Source organism: Hyaena hyaena, unplaced genomic scaffold, assembly GCF_003009895.1.
Source record: "Hyaena hyaena isolate Hyena2069 unplaced genomic scaffold, ASM300989v1 scaffold_43, whole genome shotgun sequence".
In the NCBI taxonomy this organism is placed as follows: Eukaryota; Metazoa; Chordata; class Mammalia; order Carnivora; family Hyaenidae; genus Hyaena; species Hyaena hyaena.
In genome coordinates this window covers 64,690-83,604 of record NW_024080675.1, presented here as the reverse complement: position 1 = coordinate 83,604, position 18,915 = coordinate 64,690, and the positions used below count along the sequence as shown (strand labels likewise).

Here is an 18,915-nt window from a genome sequence, read left to right as displayed (position 1 = left end):
CAACGATGCTCACCATCATTACTCACTAGGGAATACAAATTAAAATTATAATAAGATGCCAATAATACCCACTAAAAGGTCTGTAATCAAAAGATAGTATCAAGTGTTGGTGAGGATGTGGAGAAACTGGAACTCTCATATTGCTGGTGGGAATGTGAAATGGCACAGCTACTTTAGAAAGGTTTGACAGTTCTTAAAAAGCAAAACAAATTTCCAACGTGACCCAGCAATTCCACTCCTAGGAATGTCCTTGAGAGAAATGACATGTTTACACAAAGATGTATATGTGAATGTTAATAGCAACACCATTCATTATAGCCTCAGCCTGGAAAGGCTACATGTCCATTAACTGGTGAGTAGATTAACAAAATATGTTCTATCCAAACAATGGAACGCTATTCAGAAATAAAAGGGAACAGGCTGTGGATACCTGCTACAACTTGGATGAATCTAAAAAAGATTATGCTAAGTGAAAGAAGGTGACTGCAAAAGGCAACATATTTTTTGAGTCCATTTATAAGAAAACTTCAGAAAGGTCACATTTATAGAGACAGCAGATCAGTGTTTGCCTAGGGCTGGGGACGGAAGTGAGGATTAATGCAGACGTCATGAGGAAACTTTTTACAGTGTTCACAGAGTTCTAAAACTGGATTGTGTGATGGTTGCACAACCTTTTTACATTTACTAAGTAAGAATCATTGAATTGCACACTTAAAACAGATGAATGTTATGCTATATAAGTAATCTCTTGGTAAAGGTTCTAAAACAAAATTTGAGGATGCATGAATGTCTCACGACACATTCTTTCAGCATGTCCGTGAAAGGAGTAACTGGATCTCTCAGATTTTGGCGCAATATTTAATTAATATCACAATGTGCTTTGGAATAGGAAATTGATAGATATTACCTGACCTATTATATGATATGAGCTTGAGAGAAACAAAGTGAGTTACTCAAGGTCATGTTAAAAGTCAGTTGAAAGCTGCAGATATCCTCTACCACCCCACAGCCACATTGATGGTAGACATAGCTCCCTTTCAAGGAAATCTCGTCACTTGGCTATTCATCAAGTCCATTTGTCACTGGAAGTGAATTGAACAGTTCTTTCCTTTCATATACTTTTGTTTTCCTTTGATTCACCAGTTGGATTCCTATTACTCACTGAGTCCTTCTTTTTTAGCTCTTGCAGTTCAACCCTGTGGAGCGTCTTGGTGCTGGAGTTGCTGGTGTTGAAGATATCAAATCTCATCCGTTTTTTACCCCTGTGGATTGGGCAGAACTGATGAGATGAACAGAATGCGGGGTTATCTGTGCACATTCTGATCTTCTCTGTGACAGGCATCTCCAGCACAGAGGCAGCTCTGCCTCACAGTCATTTACGGAGCACCAAGACATTGGGATAAAGACCTCTAGAGGAAACGGGGGAAGAAAAAGGCTGAAAGAGAACAGTTCCTTTACTGTGACTCTCTGGACAAGATATTGGCTGCATTTGCAGGGGGCTTTTATGTGCAAACCTTTAACAAAGGTTTGAGCTCTATTTTATCTGCAGTTAATGTTGCAGATTGATTGTAAACCCAACTGAAAGAAGAATACCCTTCAAGAACTTCCTCTGAAAGCTCCAAGTGTACATTTAAGTGTTACTTGAAAGGAGGACCTTTACATGGCAGCTAATAGTGCTTTCTGCTAAGCAAGTTTGGTTTGTATGATCGTAATTCATATTTGCTGAATAATACACTAAAAGTGCTTCATGAATAGTGTCATCCATGGAGCTTAAAAAGTGAGGAAACAAGAATTTATACATCATGTCTGATAGAAAACACGCACCATGATGCTATATAATTAACATGTGCTAAATGTGGTCCCATACTATTTCTACTTTCCGAAGTCTACATGAGAAGAAAACTCATGCTGTCGACTTTATACGTGGTTGGTTGGTACTGCTTACGGAAGGGTTCATATAAACACTCACTGTCTTCTCAACTTTATCTTTCTGCTCCCTACACTCTTTGCCTATTCTCTCATAATCTCTTCCCTTTTCCTCTACTAGTATATATGCAACAAAAAGGGAAGGGAGTATTTATTTCTCCAAATTGTATCCACTTAATAAGGACAAAAAAATCATGGTTATAAAATAAACGTGGTAAAAATTGAAATCTCTCCTTTATTTAATTGCTTAAATTTTTTGTTTTGCTTTGTTTTAGAAGGGCTCACATTTTGGAATGTTAGCAATTTCTGCGGCTGCTTATGCTTGACTTCTTTTTAGGTTTTTGGTTTGGTACACTAAGAACCAAAGTATCTAAATGGAATTGAATGGCAATCCTATTTTATTACTTAGTGATGAGATTTCCAGATTTGACCTCCTAATCTACCTGACATGTGGAAAGACTAGGAGTATTTATACATCTACAAACATTTGTATTTGTTATTTCTTTATGTTGCTAAGATGGCTCCTGCATTTATCTGTGCCTTGTTTATAATAATTTACAAATGTTTAAAAGGCATTAATGTCCCGTTTTTAAACTTTATCCAAAGATGAAAGAACAAATTACTTTTTTTCGGAGTGAGGGGCCATCAGAAATGAAAATTTTCCATATTTTTAATCCTCTGAGGTTTTGAGAGCGAGAATCGATTCCTGCTCGAAGAGCATCTATATAGCTTCCATTTGCCATCAGCTAGGTCGTCCCATCAAAATAAATGGAAGCAGAAAATGCTTTAGTGAAACAAAGGAAATGTGCAAGCATTTTTTCTTTTTCTATTTTCCTACTTCCCCTTTTTCCTTCTGGTTCCCTATACCGTGAACCTCAGACGAAGGACTGCAACAACACCAGGATGGGGAGCGGGTCACCAGGATCAAAGCGCAGTCAAGATGACATCACTCCCTGGAACTGAATTTCGACTCACCAACCCCCTGGCCTCATAACAGGAACTCATGCAGGTGAGACTAAAGAAGGACTTCCTGTGTAGGACTGGTAGGAAATCTGCAAGTACTTAGAGCTGGCCACTGCAAAGCTTCCTTCCAGAAGTGCCCTGTGACAGGAAAGTAGGACCTCACAACTAAGGGGAAGCTCCCAGCCCTGCTACATGACTTTGGTTCTTTGGATTCAGGACGGTAATGTCAACAGATGGTTGCTGTGTCAGTGTGTTGACACAGCTCCATTGCTTCAGCTCCCTCTTTCTCTCTGTAGATTTGATTGGAACTTGTGCTTGATGCAGGTATATCATTCTTAATCATGGTGGACATGAATTATTATAGTAATAAACACATAGGATATGGCTTAGGGTGATAAACCCAAGTCTTTTACTTGATAATGTGTAAGTATATTAAAATATTAGTACTTTTTAATGCTGTGGGTGATACTGCTTTTTTGGTTTTTTAAGTTATTATTATTATTATTATTATTTTTAATGTTTATTTTTGAGAGACAGAGTGTGAGCAGGGGAGGGGCAGAGAGAGCAAGGAGACACAGAATCCGAAGCAGGCTCCAGGCTTTGAGCTGTCAGCACAGAGTCCAGTGCGGGGCTTGAACTCAGGAACCCTGAGATCATGACCTGAACTGAGGTTGGTCACTTAACCAGCCAAGCCACCCAGGTGCCCCTGTTGTTTTTTATTTTTTATTTTTATTTTTTTGAGCATATGTCCTGTGGGTTAAAACATGGAAGAATATTATGTATTTTTCATTTGATTTTTTATTGTAGGAAAACATACATAATACAAAATTGACTATTTTAACTACTTTTAAGTATACAATTTAGGCGTAGTCAGTACATTCTCCTTTTTATCCAGCCATCACCACCTTATATCTCAGAACTTTTTAATTATCCCAAACTAACTCCACACCCGTTGAACAATAACTCCCCCTTCCCCTTCCTCTCACCACCTAGTAACCGCTGTTCTCCTTTCTGTCTCTATTAATTTGACTCTTCGAGGTCTCTCATAGAGAGAGGTGGAATCCTGTAGCCTTCATTCATCCTTTTGTGTCTGGCTTATTTCACTTATCATAATGTTTTCAGGGCTCATTCATACTGTAGCATATTTCAGAATTTCATTCCTTTGTAAGGCTGAATAATATTCCACTGTATGGATAGACCACATTTTGTTTAGCTATTCATCTGTCAGTTGGTGTTCCCACCTTTTAGCTATTGTAAACAGTCTCATTATGAACATTGATATATAGACATCTGTTCAAGTCACTACTTTCATTTGATTTTATATTTTTATATGAAATTACCAGCGTCATTATTTTATGATGCTTTTTATAAGCAGATTGTTAATAAGTGCTATATAATGCCACCATCTTAAAATAGGGTATGAAAGTCTCCCATTTCTATTTCACAGAAATGGAGTTAAGCTCCCAAAAAGTAAAAAAGAATGCCATCATTTTAGCAGTTTAACTATGACATGAGTTAAAACTTTTTGAGACGTAGTACTTTTCAACTTATTTGTTATAACTGAACTCTTGGTAACATATTTAAACCTGCCTTTTAAACATTTATTTGTTTGTTTTTAGAAAGAGAGCATGAGAGGGGGAGGGTGGGCAGAAGGAAAGAGAGAGAAAATCTTAAGCTGAGCACTGGAGCCTGTCATGGGTCTCAATCCCATGCACTACCCTGGGATCATGACCTGAACCAAAATCCAGAGTGAGATGCTCAACCGACTGAACCACCCAGGTGCACCCTTTTAAACATTTTAAAACAGCTACAGTTCCTGTTGTGTTTTGACCATCAGGTTTTTTTCTCTCCTCTCATTTCAGTAGTTGTGAACCATGATCGAGTTTTGCTTTCATATAATGCATGTATTGAAGAATATAAAATGATAAATCATACTTACACTATGGCCAGAAACACTATATTAGGACTTCATACATAGAATGCCTTCATTGAATTCAGTTGCCCATATTTATGAATCCAAGCAGAAAGAAATCTGAGTGTATTTGTGAAAGGCTCTTGGCTTTGCAAGGGGCCCCTTGTAGCATCTTTATTGGACTCACTTAGAGAATGCTTTATAGCAGAAGCCAAGGCGTAAGCTGGATCATTTTTCTTCTTAAGAGTAATTGACTTAACCTTTGGGCTAGCTAAAGCTCTGGATAATGAAGCCTGGTATTTCAAGCTCTTTCTTTGAGGATCGTGGAAAATAATAGAAAGCCTTAAGAGTGATGTCCTGGTCCGATCTCTGTGACTAACTAGCAGTTTACCTTAATCAAAGAACAGTATTCTAGAGCTATTCCTCCACTTACATAAGGAAGAGGTAGATGAGTTCTCAGCTCCACAGCATGGGGACTTTCTGTTTTCCGGAGTGAGCTAATTTGATAAACTAACATTGGAGAAAGACAAGGTTAGTGCAGATCTTAAATTGGTACTTAACTGTTTTCTTATAATTTTGTTTTCTAGTAAATACCACATACTTGGGTTGCTGCCGTCTACCCTTTCAGGGGCATAGCCCTTAGTGGTCATGTGGCTATAAAAATTATAAATAGAATGCAGCATTAAAAGGTTATTTCTCAGTGAGCTCTACACTGAAAAGGAGAGTTGAAGGTCCAGATAGAAGTACCGAGAGGCGAAAGGAGGTTCGGACACACCTACATTTGCTCACTTCTTAGACCTTTCTCAACAGCTGTGGTGGTATTTCTCCCCCTGTTGCCCTCATCCATCATCTGCTGTGTGTTTATTTGACTCAGTTCTTTGGCAGGCATAATCAGAGAACAAAATTGATACTTTCTCTTCCTATTTAATGCAGAACATTAACCTCTACCAGTCTAGGTAATTTGGACTTTTGAGTATTTGATGTCTACTTAGCTCATTTTAAGGACTTCATATTAAGTCCTTATGTTGAAGGGTTACTAAATGGCAAAAGCTGTGAAGTCAGCGCTTTCTAAATAAAGTTGTCAACGTAAGAGCAGTAGGGGAATGGGAAGCAAAGTACTACAGGTTTTTGTGCCTCGGGATTACTTATTTTTTCAAGGACAGTAAATAGGAAATGGGAGAACAAGCTTCCTCTTTGGGGAGATTTATAGTAGTGGGGATGTAGAGTCAGATGGTATGGCTTTGCATTGGTTGGCCCTATCCCATGACTTCTTCCCTTGATCCAGGCAGCTCACCTCAGGGAGGAAGAGAGGCAGAGAAGATTTGAGGAAGTGTAAGAGAGAAAGTAACTTGAGTGAGGTGGTCTAGGGAAACGAACGAGAGCACTTGTCAGCCTGCTGGCCCCCGGGTCTGGGGCACTGGAGAGCCGGCTTTATTGAGCTAGATTTAAAGGGCAATCCTTTGTTCTTCTCCCAGGAAGAGGTAGGTAGAGACTGAAACTATTCCTGCTATTCCAGGAAAAGAGATAGTGAACTGTCTTTTTGGAAAAGATTAAGTGACAAGCTTATCCGAGTCTGTTCTATCTCCATCTCCTTGCTGAAGACAGCTGGTATGGCTGGTAGTAAAGGAAGAGGCCATGAGTGTCTTCACAAAGAGTTACTATGATTTCTTTTGGGCAGAAATACCTCTTGCTGAATGCTGTGAGAAAGAATGACAAATGAAGCAGCTTTTGGTCGCACTTAGAGTTGCTGGTATCCTGTTTTTGTAAATCCCAAAGAAGTTTCAGATCAAAAAGATACCTCTTCTAGTCATATTGATCAAATTCCTCCTAAAGCTAATCCACAAGGCAGGAGTTTGACCAGCCTCACCAAAAAAGGCAAATGTCAAAGGGGATTTGGCAAATGTAAAGGGGTTCAAATCTGTTTCAGCGATAATGGTATAGTGCGGTGTTGCCTTTTTCACGTGGGAGATATACGTAAAATTGGCTCAAGTGACAGGTACAGAATGAGGAGAGAAGGAGGTGCAGTGTTGGCAAAACAAAAGAAAACCCATGCAACTATTCAGTCTCTCAGGATTGTTCTGGAAAGAAAATGTGTTAAATATTTGAAGAATCTGTCTTCAGCAAAAAGATTCTGAATGACTGCGAAAACTTTAAAACTTGAGTTTTCCTCCGTTACCATGCTCGCCTACTGTTTTCTCGTTTCTTCTTTTTTCTCTCTTCATCTCCTCTTCATCTACCCTTCTTCCCTGTTATGGACTTCTCTGGTCACTGAACAAAAGAAATGGTGCCTGTCTTCAAGGACCTTGTAGAACCCAGGGGAAAGAAAGCATAAATAATAAGTAGGGCAGAATGTTGTCAGTGTTATAAGGTACAAATAGAGGTGCAGTGAGCACACAAAGGAGAGATCTGAGGAACTGCAGGAAAGCTTCTTGTATTGGAGCAGTAGCCTGAAGTTTGAATAGCATTTTTAAACATACGGACTTTTTTTTTTTTTAAAGCTTTTGTTTGGGGAGAAGGAAAAATTCCAGAGGAACAACAACAACAACAACAAAACCCAAAAACAAAAACAAAAACAACCCAATTGTGTGCAAAAAAACCACGGGGATGGGGAAATGTAAAGCTGTGCATATTGTTTTGGCTGGTTTATAGATAACATGAATTTGAAAGGTAAGTTGGGGCCAGATTAAATGCCTTGCTGGGACGTTTGGATTTCATTCTCTAGGTTGTAGGGAACTAGTGAAAGTTCTTAGTTGACATTATTGCAGCCTGCTGTTGAAAAGAGAATTTTAGGGTTAGAGTGGAGAATAAATTGGAGGGAGCACAGTTAGAGGCAGAGAGATCAGTTCGGAGTTACTGCAGAAATTCAGGCAAGAGATAAAGTCCTGAATTAAGGTGGTAGAAAACAAAGGAGGGTGTACATAAGCCTCCTCCTGTCCATGTCTCTTGTGTACAGAGTAGAGTTTCCCTATCAAATAATTGCTTTTCTTGTTTCTTGAAGCCAGTTTATACTAGGAGATTATGGATTTGTTGTTTTTAAAATCACCCCCAAGGAATCTCCAGAGAGACAAACCATTGGTTGATAATGGTAATGATATTGACTGTTCAGAGCTTAAAACCTCCCAGGTCCCAACTCCTTTTCTTTTTATCATTTTGTGGCACTCCTTCCCACCCTTTGCTTTTAAATAGTTGGTTTGCTTTCTAAGTGGATAGTCCTCCATTCTTGCTCTTAGAAGGCGTTACATCCCGCCAGGTGATTGCTCTCTGTCCCAGACCTCTGACACACATTTAGCTTAGATCGGTGGTTCTCAAACAGTGGCTCCAATCTGGGTCAAGGGAATAGGGTGATTTTTACTGTTCTTGCAACTTTTCTTTAAGTTTGAAATGGTTGCCAAATACAGGCGTTTCAACAAAATGAAAGAAAAAGTAATCCTCAGATCATCAACATTAGCATCACCTGGGAACTTGTTAGAAATGCATATTCTCAGGCCCTATCCCAAATCTACTGAATCAGAACTCTGGGGGCTGGCACGACAAGCTCTTCCCGGTGATTCTGATGCGTGATTAAATTTGAGAACCACTGGCTTAGTTTAATGAAAATTTATGCCTCTGCCTTGTATGATCATATGCAACCTTCCTTGTGATATGTGTTGAGTTTGGAGATGTCTCCCGACACTTAGAATATTTCCCAGGAGGCTGATCCAGGGGAAGCCCTGCGTTAATGGGAGTCACCAGAAATGAGGACCAGGTGGAAGGGAAATGGCAAGGGGAATAGCCAATTGCATAAAGAAAAAGAGGGTGTGAGAGGAGGAGCACATGGGGAATGATTCACTTCCCTCAGAGAGACTCAGCCAATCCTGTCTTGATGATCTGGATTCAAATAACCCACCCTTTCTAGATAGTTCTCTTACTTCGAATCCCTTTTTGAAATAGAATAAACACCAAATTATAATTACAGTTCTTTTCATTACTCATTGTATACCTTTGGGCTATTTGCCACAGTGGAAATTTAGTATTTAGTCCCTGCACTGTCCAAAATCTGAATGTAAAGATGCTAAACCAAGTTTAGGATAGACACCAGCGTGTTCTCATCAGATTCTAAAGTGTGGCAGAGCTCTCTCAGTGAAGAGAATAAAGAGTATTCTCTTTAGAACTGAGGGACCCAGCTGGGGGTGCTTTCTCAGTGGACTTGGTTCTGCCTTTTGAAAGTGGGCCTCAGGCTTCACAGGAGTGAAGTGAAATGTCCTAGATGTTCCTTGAAGGTTAAGTGTGTGCTTGTGTGGGGGTGAGGGGGCTGCAGTCATCCACTGTCTTCTTACTCTTCACTTTAAATTAAGGCTCTGTTGTTTATAAGATACCACGATTATCAGGTAAGATTATTAGTAAAGTTAATTTTGACCAAATGGATATTTGACCACTCATGAGCATGTGCAGAATGTTTAGATAATTCTGCCTCTTCAGTAGGTGGGATTTCAGTGACAGCAGGTGTTTCATCTGTCTCTGTGCTCTTGCTATGCCCGGACTCAGCCTCACAGTGCTCCAGGTGCCATTGACAGGACATGTGTCATGTGCTATTTCCAGTGGTGGGCAGAGGCAGAGGTTTCCACTAGCGCCTACCCCTCCCGTCACACCGCCGCTGATGGTGACGGGGACACACCGCGGTGGTTCTGGTTAGGGAGGATGGCATCTGGTGAACAGAGAGAGGCCACCTACCCCTGGGAGAACCACCCCTCCTGTTGGGAAATGACCTGTGGAGCTCTTTCCTGGATCTTCTGACTGCAGAGGCCAGTACGCTTTCGAGTGTAGGGCCCTGAACAACTCTTGACAAATGTGATATGGGCCAAAGGGATGCTGCGTAGAACTTGGGATTTTGAGAAAGATGAAATGCTGCCAGCTTCTTATACTCTCACCTCTTACTTCAAACCCTAAGCTCAGCTCAGTTCAACACCCCTCGCCCCCTGCCAGCTCATACTTTTACCTAATATGATGCCAGTGGTAACTGAAGCCTCATTCAGACTAGTCTCACCTCGGCATCAAAAGTCACCGTGGGGCACAGGGTTTCCTTTCGCCTGTACCCTATTCCTGTGGCCAAAACACCCCAATCGTCCTTTCTTGATTGTAAGGGTCTCCCGCAGACTGCCGGGCTGGGTCTTACCCTCATCGTTTCTCACCCTCATCATTGGCCTTCCTGGCACTGGTGAGTCCTGGCACCCAGAAAGCAGACAGCAACAGCCATCCTGATGCTGCCGCTCTCTGTCCCTCTGCTGCAGACTGAAGCTATATCCAGTAGCTTATCTCCACTGTGGGCTATCATGGTTTGTGGGAGAGGAGGGGTGAGTGTCGCTGCCTGCTGCAGCTGTCTCCTTTTGAATCAGCTACCCCTGCTCCCCAGGTGCCAAAATAGCTCGCTGGGTTGAGAATGCTCCCCACCTCTAACTCTCCCGCCCATTGCAGCGCTGGTAGCAGCTTTCCAATGAGCCTTTTGTTGCGGAAGCTCTAAATCCATGGTAGGGAAATTACCAAGAGACCCTTCCACCGTCTGCCCTCCCTCCCCTTGCTCCGTCTCTTTCTTTCCTTCCTTTGTCTCCTTCCGTAGCTAGGGTCAGAATCCCTAGCCAGACTGAGAACATGGTTGCTATTCCAGGACCCAGATGCCAATATGTGGCAGCATCTGGCTTATTGGCAAGCGTCGCCGGCAGTTGTGCTGGCTGCGTCTAGGCCTGTCATGTGGCTAAGCCTGCTAATGGGGGCCCTGTCACAAAATGGAGTTTCTTTGAGAATATGGTTTCAACCAAGGAGCCCACCAGAAAACGGTGAGCTGTACTGAGAGGGCATGAATTATTGGACAGGGTGACTGCCTACTGTAGCTTTGATGCCGATCCTGGACCCGTTCCGCAGAAAGCCCTGTTTCATGTTGTTGGAGTCTGCTCCTCCTGTAACCTTAACTTCTTCCTGGTAGTGTTTCAGGTGCCTTAAGGCATGGAGCTCCTTGAAAGAGAAACGCAAATCACGAAAAATGTTGAGATAAAATCCTGCTCCTCAGAGGCGCCTGTTTGGCACAGGGAGCGCATGATAACAGCTTGCTTTAGAAAGGTGACATTTCTGCTGAAGGCTGAATAATAAAAAATGCATTTTTAAAAACTCAGCTCTTCCATGTCTTCTGATGGTTGACTTTTGAAGTGAAGGCCATTTCTTCGATGTGAAGGGTCAGTTTTGAGGCTAGCCTCTCCAGCCCCCAAACAAGGGCCTATTAACTCTTGTCATCACTGATGAGACTGAGGAACTTTTAAAGTTAATTATCAGATAAGAGGGCTGTTAGTACTTTTTTCAAGGTGCAAACACGGAGTGCTCAGAATGTGTCAAGCACTGTGGAGGCATTGAAGGGGAGAGACAGATGAAGAACAGGTGATTCCTGCCCCAGGATGTAGGTCATTGGTGACCAGAGTGCATATACTTCCATTATTTTCTGTCTTCCCTACAACCTATACAGTTGGACAGGGCAAGTGGTATGTTCTGTGTTTTACAAATGGAGAAACTCAAATCCCAAGAAGTTGATTTGCCCTGGTTGGCATGACAAGCTAATAAGAGCTGTGACTGGAAACTAAGTAGTTGTAGTTCTGCTTCATTGAATGTATGTGTATTGGATTCTTAGGTTACGAACTGCGAAGGGCAGGAGCTGGGTTGTTAACTTTTTGCAACCTGCCCGGAATTAGCAACCTCCACTCATGCATGACCCCTTTCTACACATCTCTCCCAGACACACACACACACACACACACACACACAAATATATATATGTGTGTGTGTGCATACACACACACACACACACACACGATGTATGTATGATAAATGCAGGGACTCTTCACAAACTGAAGCCAAATTTTTCCTGGGACAGGCTGAAGGAAAGAACCAAAAGGAAGAACATAGCAAAAATTAGCTTGAATTAAAAGATGATAATGATCCTGGGAAGATGGGAGTGGTAATGGCAGTAGCATACTGTCTACATAATCCCACATAAAAACGTACAGAGATATGTAGTAAAATCAAAATCGATCGACTGCATTTTATAACAAAACCAGGTGACAGGAAACCCACCAATCTCAAAATGCAAGTATTTGAGGACAAAATACCAATAACCAAGAGACTTGCGTGTGATGGGCATCCGTGTAGGAGACAAAAAGAAGCCACAGTATAGCTCTTCACTGGGTCTGAGAACAGAACCCCAAATAGCCAACCCCAAATCGTTTCATTAGGAAACTCGGACCTATTTGAGAACAGCGGCTGAAGGTGAAGGCATGTTGCTCACTCTAACACCCGGTAAGTGCAAAGAGCTTATAATAAGAGGGATGAGAGGCACTGGCCCTTTAAACCTCAAAACTGACCTGCCAGAGCGGCCTTCTAGTACCAGACCCTACACTGAGAAGCTACTGGGAATGGAATCACAACTGGACAGGGTAAAGGCACAAGAAAGGTCCAATTCGAAGGAAGGGAGAAACAGCCAGGAAATTTCAAAGCAAGGTGTCTTTTTTTTTTTTTTTTTTTTAACAATTCACAAAAACAGCAGAAGAGGGAGCTCTCTGAAGTTCGAGCCTTTTTAAAAATTTAACTTGATTCATTCTCATAGTTTAGGAAAACTAATTTCACATTAAAAATGCATAACTGAAGAGAATCAGTATCAAGTCCTATACAAAGTTATTATAAGAGAAAGAGAATTAGGAATAGATAATAATCTTACAGACAATGAAAATATTCCAGGGGTGCCTGGGTGGCTCATTTGGTTGAGCATCCGACTCTGGATTTTGGCTCAGGTGATGATCTCACAATTCATGGGATCGAGCCCCCAGTCCGACTCTGAGCTGACAGTGTGGAGTCTGCTTGGGATGGATTCTTTCTCTCCCTCTATCTCTCTGCCCCTCCCCTGCCTACATGTTTGTCCTTTCTCTCTCAAAATAAATAAATAAACCTTTGAAAATAATTCCAGAAAGATGTGCTCACAAAATAGATCAAAATTAATTTACTACTTCAAAATGAACCAAAGAACATTAAGAAAGTTATATAAGACATGAAAGAGTAACATAAATCATAATTAGAAAATTCAGAAATGAGATGGTAACTTGGGAAGGAATTATAAATAAAAGAAAAAAAATTATTTTAGAAATGAAGACTAAACTAGAAGGGCCACAAGAATGAATGAACACAACAGATAATGCCTTTAGAGAAATGTAACATGAAAAATGTTTAAGGCTTTTAAAATACTTTCAGGTTCACAGAAAAAGGGAAGGTACAGAGATTTCCGATATGCCCTTTGCCCTGCACATTCATAGCCTCCCCCATTATCAATATAACCCACCAAAGGGGTACCTTTGTTAACAATTGGTGAGCCTACTTTGACACATTGTCATAATCACCCAAAGTCCAGAGTTTATATTATGATTCACTCTTGATGTTACACATTCTACCAGTTTGGACAAATGTGTAATGACATGTATCCATCATGGTGGTATAAAGAGTATTTTCATTAATACTGTTTTCAAAAAATCCTCTGTGCTCTGCCTGTTCATTCCTCCCTTCCCACTTCTCACTTCTCCCCCCAACCTGCCCAACACCCGGTAACCACTGAAATTTACCATGTCCATAGTTTTGCTTTTTCCAGAATTTCACATAGTTGGATTTATATATTATGTAGCCTTTTCAGATTGACATTCTCTTAGTAATTTGCTTCCTCCACATCTTCAGGGCTTGGTAGCTCATGTTTAAATGCTGAATAATATTCCATTTTCTGGATATGCCACAGTTTATCCATCCACTCACCTACTGAAGGTCATCCTGGTTACCACCAAGTTTTCTAATTATGAATAAAACTATAAACATCCGTGTGTAGGTTTTTGTGTGGACATGTTTTCAACTCACTTGGGTAAATACAAAGGAGCACTATTGCTGGATTGGAATGATAATAAGAGTATGTTTAGTTTGATAAGCTGTCAAACTGTCTTCCCAAGTGGTTATACCCTTCAGCATTCCCACCAGCAATAAGGTGATTTCCCATTGCTCCGCATCCTGGCCAGCATTTGGTGTTAGTGTTCTAGGCTTTGGTCGTTCTGACAGGTGTGTAGTGGTATGTCATTGTTTCAGTTTGCATTTTCCTCATGACATGATGTTGGGCACCTTTTCATACACTTATTTGCCATCTGTATATTTTTGGTGAGATGCTTGTTAAGGTCTTTGGCCCATTTTTTAATTGAGTTGTTCATTTTCTTATTGTTGATTTAAGAGTTCTTTGTGTGTTTTTGGTGTATTCTGTATCCTTTATCAGATATGTCTTTTGCAAATAGTTTTTCCCAGTCTGTGGCTTATCTTCTCATTCTCTTGACATTGTCTTTCACAGAGTAGGAGCTTTGTATTTTAATGAAGTCCAGCTTATCAATTACTTCTTTCACCGATTGTGCTTTTGGTGTGTATAATAAAGTCATTGCCGTACCCAAGGTCATCTAGGTTTCTTTCCCTATGTTGTGCTCTAGGAGTTTTATAGTTTGTATTTTACATTTAGGTCTGTGATCCATTTTTAGTTAATTTTTGTAAGTGATATAAACTCTATGTCTAGATTTTTCTTTCTCCTTCCTTCCCTCCTTCCATTCTTCCTTCCTTCCTTCCTCCTGCCCTCCCTCCCTCCCTTCATCTTTCTCTTTCATGCAGATGTCCAGTTGTTCTATCACCATTTTTTGAAAAACTACCTTTTCTCCCTTCTATTGTCTTGGTTCTTTTGTCTATTGTCAACTTATGTACATGGTTCTATTTCTGAGCTGTCTGTTCTGTTCCATTCATCTATTTGTCTGTTCATTTGCCACTACCATGTTGTCTCAATTACTGTAACTTTATACTAAGTCTACAAGTTGGGTAGTGTCAGTGGTCTAACTTTGTTCTTCTTCAATATTGTATTGGCTATTTTGTATATTTTGCCTATCCCTATAAACTTTAGAATCAGTTTGTTGATATCCACAAAATAACTTGCTGAGATTTTGATTGGGGTTGCACTGAATCTATAGATCAAAGTGGGGAGAATGGACACCTTGACAATAATGAGCCATCCTATCCATGAATATGGAATATCTCTCCATTTATTTGTTTATTTTATTTCATTCATTAGAGTTTTGTAGTTTTCCTTACATAGATACTGTGCTTTTTGTTCAATTTATACTTAAATATTTCATTTTAGGGGGTGCTAATATAAATATTATTATGTTTTTAATTTCAAATTCCACTTATTCATGTTGGTATGTAGAAAGTTGTATCCTGCAACCTTGCTGTAGTTATTGGTTCCAAGAGACTTTTGGTTACTTTTTCAGATTTTTTAAATAGATGCCCATGTCATTTGTGAACAAATAGTTTTATTTCTTCTTGTCTAAACTGAACTTTTGTTTCTTTTGCATTAGCTAGAACTTCCAATATGATGTTGAAAGGAGTAGTGAGATGGGACATCCTTGCCTTGTACCTGATCTTAGCTGGAAAGCTTTGAGTTTCTCACTATTAAGTATAATGTTAGCTGTAGGTTTTTTGTAAATGTTCACTATCAAGCTGAGGAATCTCCCCCTCAATTCCTACTTCACTAAGACTTTTTTATCATGAAATTTGTCCACATTTACTGATATGATTGTATCATTGTGATTTTTCTTTTTTAGCCTGTTGATATCATGGATTCATTAGTTGTTTTTGAATGTTAGCTTCCATACCTGGAATAAATCTCATTTGAACATGATGTATAAATATTTTTGTACATTTTTGAAATAAATTTTCTAATATTTTGTTGCAAAGTTTTGCACCTATGTTCATGAGAGATTTTGGTCTGTAATTCTTGGGATACCTTTGTCTGGTTTTGTTAGAATAATGCTGGCTTCATAGAATGAGTTGGGAAGTATTCCTCTGCTTCTGTATTCTGGAAGAGATTGTAGATAATTGGTATAATTTCTTCCTAATTGTTTGATAGAATTCACCAGTGAACCCATTTGAGCCTAGTGCTTTCTGTTTCAGAAGTCTATTAATTATTGATTATTATTGATTCACTTTAATAGATATAGGAATATTCAGATTATCTCGTTTTTCTTGTATGAATTTTGGCAAATTGTATCTTTCAAGGAACTGGTCCATTTTCATCTAGGTTGTCAAATTTGTGGGCATAGCATTGTTCATAGTATACCTTTATTATCCTTTTAATGTTTATGAGGTCTGCAGTGATATCCCCTGTTTCATTTCTGATACTAGTAATTTTTGTCCTCTCTTTTTGTCTGGTGAGAGGCTTACAGCTTTTATTGATCTTTTCAAAGAATCAGATTTTATTTTTATTTTTGCTTTTTTTCTGTAAGTTTCCAGTTTTCAGTTTCATTGATTTCTGCTCTAATTTTTATTATTTACTTAAGCTTACTTTGAATTTAGTTTGCTCTTCTTTTTATAGAAGTTAGAAAGTTAGATGATCAATTTTAGGTCTTTTTTCCCCTCTAATATATGCGTCCAATGCTGTAAATTTCTTTCTAAGTATTTAAGTTGTATTTTCATTTAGTTCAAAATATTTTAAAATTTCTCGAGATGTCTTCTTTGACCCATGAGTTATTTAGAAATGGTTTTTGTTTGTTTAATGTCTATGTATTTTGAGATTGTCCAATCATCTTTTGTTATTGACTTAATTAATATTTACATTATATGTTTTATATCATCTTTATATTTATTTATTTATTTTTATTGTGGTTTGAAAGCAGACATATGATTTCTGTTCTTTTAAATTTGTTAAGAAGTGTTTTATTGCCCAGAATGTGGTCTATCTTGGTGAATGTTCCATGTGAATTTGAGAAGGATATATTTTCTGCTGTTGTTGGATGAAGTGGTCTATAGATGTCAATTATATCCAGTTGATTGATGGTGTTCTTGAGTTCAACTTTGTCTTTACTAATTTTCTGCCTACTGGTTCTGATAGAGGGATGTTGAGTCCCGCAACTATGTTAGTGGATTTGTCTGTTTCTCTTTGCAATTCTGTTAGTTTTTGGTTCACATAGTTTGACACTGTGTTGTTAGGCACATCTTCTAAAGATTATAACATCTTCTTGGAGAATTTACCTCTTTATCATTGTGTAATGCTTCTCTTTATCAGAATTTTTCTTTCTTTGAAATATGCTTTATCTGAAATTAATATAGCTACTCCTTTCTTTGAATTAGTGTTAGCATGGTTTATTTTTCTCTGTCCACTTAATTTTAATTTCTATGTGTCTTTGTGTTTAAAGTGGGTTTCTTGTAGACAGCATATAGTTTGTTCTTGTTTTTGTGATTGACTCTGACAATCTGTCTTCTGATTAGGACATTTACACCATTAACATTCAAAATGATTATTGATGTAATTGGATTAATATCTATCATATTTACTACTCTTTTCTATTTCTTGCCCTTGTACTTTTTTCCTATTTTTGTCTTCTGGTCTTTTTCTGTCTGTTGTATTCATTGAGCATTTTATGTAATTTGAATCTCCTTCCTTTTTTAACATATTGGGTCATCCCTTCCCTCCTTTCCCTTTCCCACCCCTACCTTCCCTCCCCTCCCCTCTCCTTCCCTTCTCTTCTCTTCCCTTCCCTTCCTCTCTCTTTTTTAGTGATCGCCCTAGAGTTTGCAGTGTACATTTACAGCTAATCCAAGTCCACTTTCAGATAATATTATATCACTTCACAGGTAGTCTGAGTACTTTATAATAACAAAATAATCCTAATTCCTCCCTTCTGTCCCTTGTATCATTGGTATCATTCATTTTACTTATATAAGTGCACATAATTGCATACATGTATACATCTGTATACACACAATTGAATATTATGCTGTTGGTATTATTTTGAATAAACTGTTGTCTGTTAGACTCAATCAAGAATAAAAATATAAAGGTTTCTCAATTATTCCTTCTTTGATGTTTTCTGTTACTTTTTGTGAATCTGAGTTTCTGACCTATATTATTTCCCTTTCCTCTAAAGAACTTTTAACATTTCTTGCAAGGCATATCTATAGGCAACAAATTTCCTCAATATCCCTTTGTGAAAAAGTCTTTTTTTGTGTGTGGGGCTCAAACCCACGAACAATGACATCATGACCTGTGCCAAAAACCAAGAGTCAGACATTTCATCTACTGAGCCACCCAATACCCTTGCTTGAATGGTTTGGTAGAAGTTGGATGTGATTCTTATCTTTGTTCTTCCATAGGTATCGTATTTTTTTACTTACACTTCTTTCAGAATTTTTTCCTTATCTTTTCTGTGGTTTAATATGGTATATGTAGGTGCAGTATTTTGTTTTGGTTTGTTTTGGTTTGTTCTGTGGTTTTTTGCATTTTTTCCTGCTTGGTGTTGTCTGAGCTTCCTGGATCTGTGGTTTGATGTCTGACGTTAATTTGGGGAGATACTTCATCATTGGTGTTTCAAATATTTTTTTCTTTTTCTTTCTTCTCCTTCTGGTGTTCTCATTACACGAGTATCACACCTTTGGTATTTGCCCCACTGTCCTCGGATATTCTGTTTTTTCAATATTGTTCTCTTCGCTTTTCGGCTCTCAAGGATTTAATTAAATATCCTCTAGTTCAGAGATTCTTTACTCAGCCATGTCCAGTCTGCTTATAAGCCCTTCAAAGGTATTCTTTATTTCAGTTAACAGTGTTTGTTTGTTTATCTCCAGCATTTCTTTTTGCTTCTTTGTTAGGATTTCCATCTCTCTGTTTACATTGCCCACCTCTTCTTATGCACTGTCTACTTTATCCATTAAAGCCCTTACTGTATTAATCATAGTTGTTTTAAATTCTCAGTATGATAATTCCAACATCCCTGCTATGTCTATTTCTGGTGCTTTCTCTGTCTTCAAGTTGTGTTTTTTGCCTTTGGGTAGGTCCTCTAATTTTTTTCATGATAGCTGGACATGAAGCATTAGAGAAGATGACTGGCTATGAATAGGCCTTTAGTAGTGTAATGGTGAGGTGTGAGGTAAGAGGAAGCATTCTGTAGTCCTACAATGAAGTCCCACTCTTTCAGTGAGACTATGCCTCTGGACTGTGCACTTCACAACAGTTTCTCAGGTTTTTTTCAACCCTCCCCTAGGTAGGACAG

General features: G+C 39.0%; 1 protein-coding gene across 3 annotated transcripts in view; it reads left to right on the top strand.

Annotated features, from left to right (window-relative positions):
- RPS6KC1 (ribosomal protein S6 kinase C1) overlaps positions 1 to 3,274 on the top strand; it is a 180,827-nt gene extending 177,553 nt beyond the window's left edge. For all 3 annotated transcript variants that reach the window (XM_039230102.1, XM_039230101.1, XM_039230104.1), the window contains one exon: positions 1,181 to 3,274. In XM_039230102.1, the coding sequence (XP_039086033.1) occupies positions 1,181 to 1,233 (53 nt within the window). In that variant the 3' untranslated portion in view covers positions 1,234 to 3,274. The remainder of the gene's footprint in view (positions 1 to 1,180) is intronic.
- Positions 3,275 to 18,915: the final 15,641 nt, after the last annotated feature.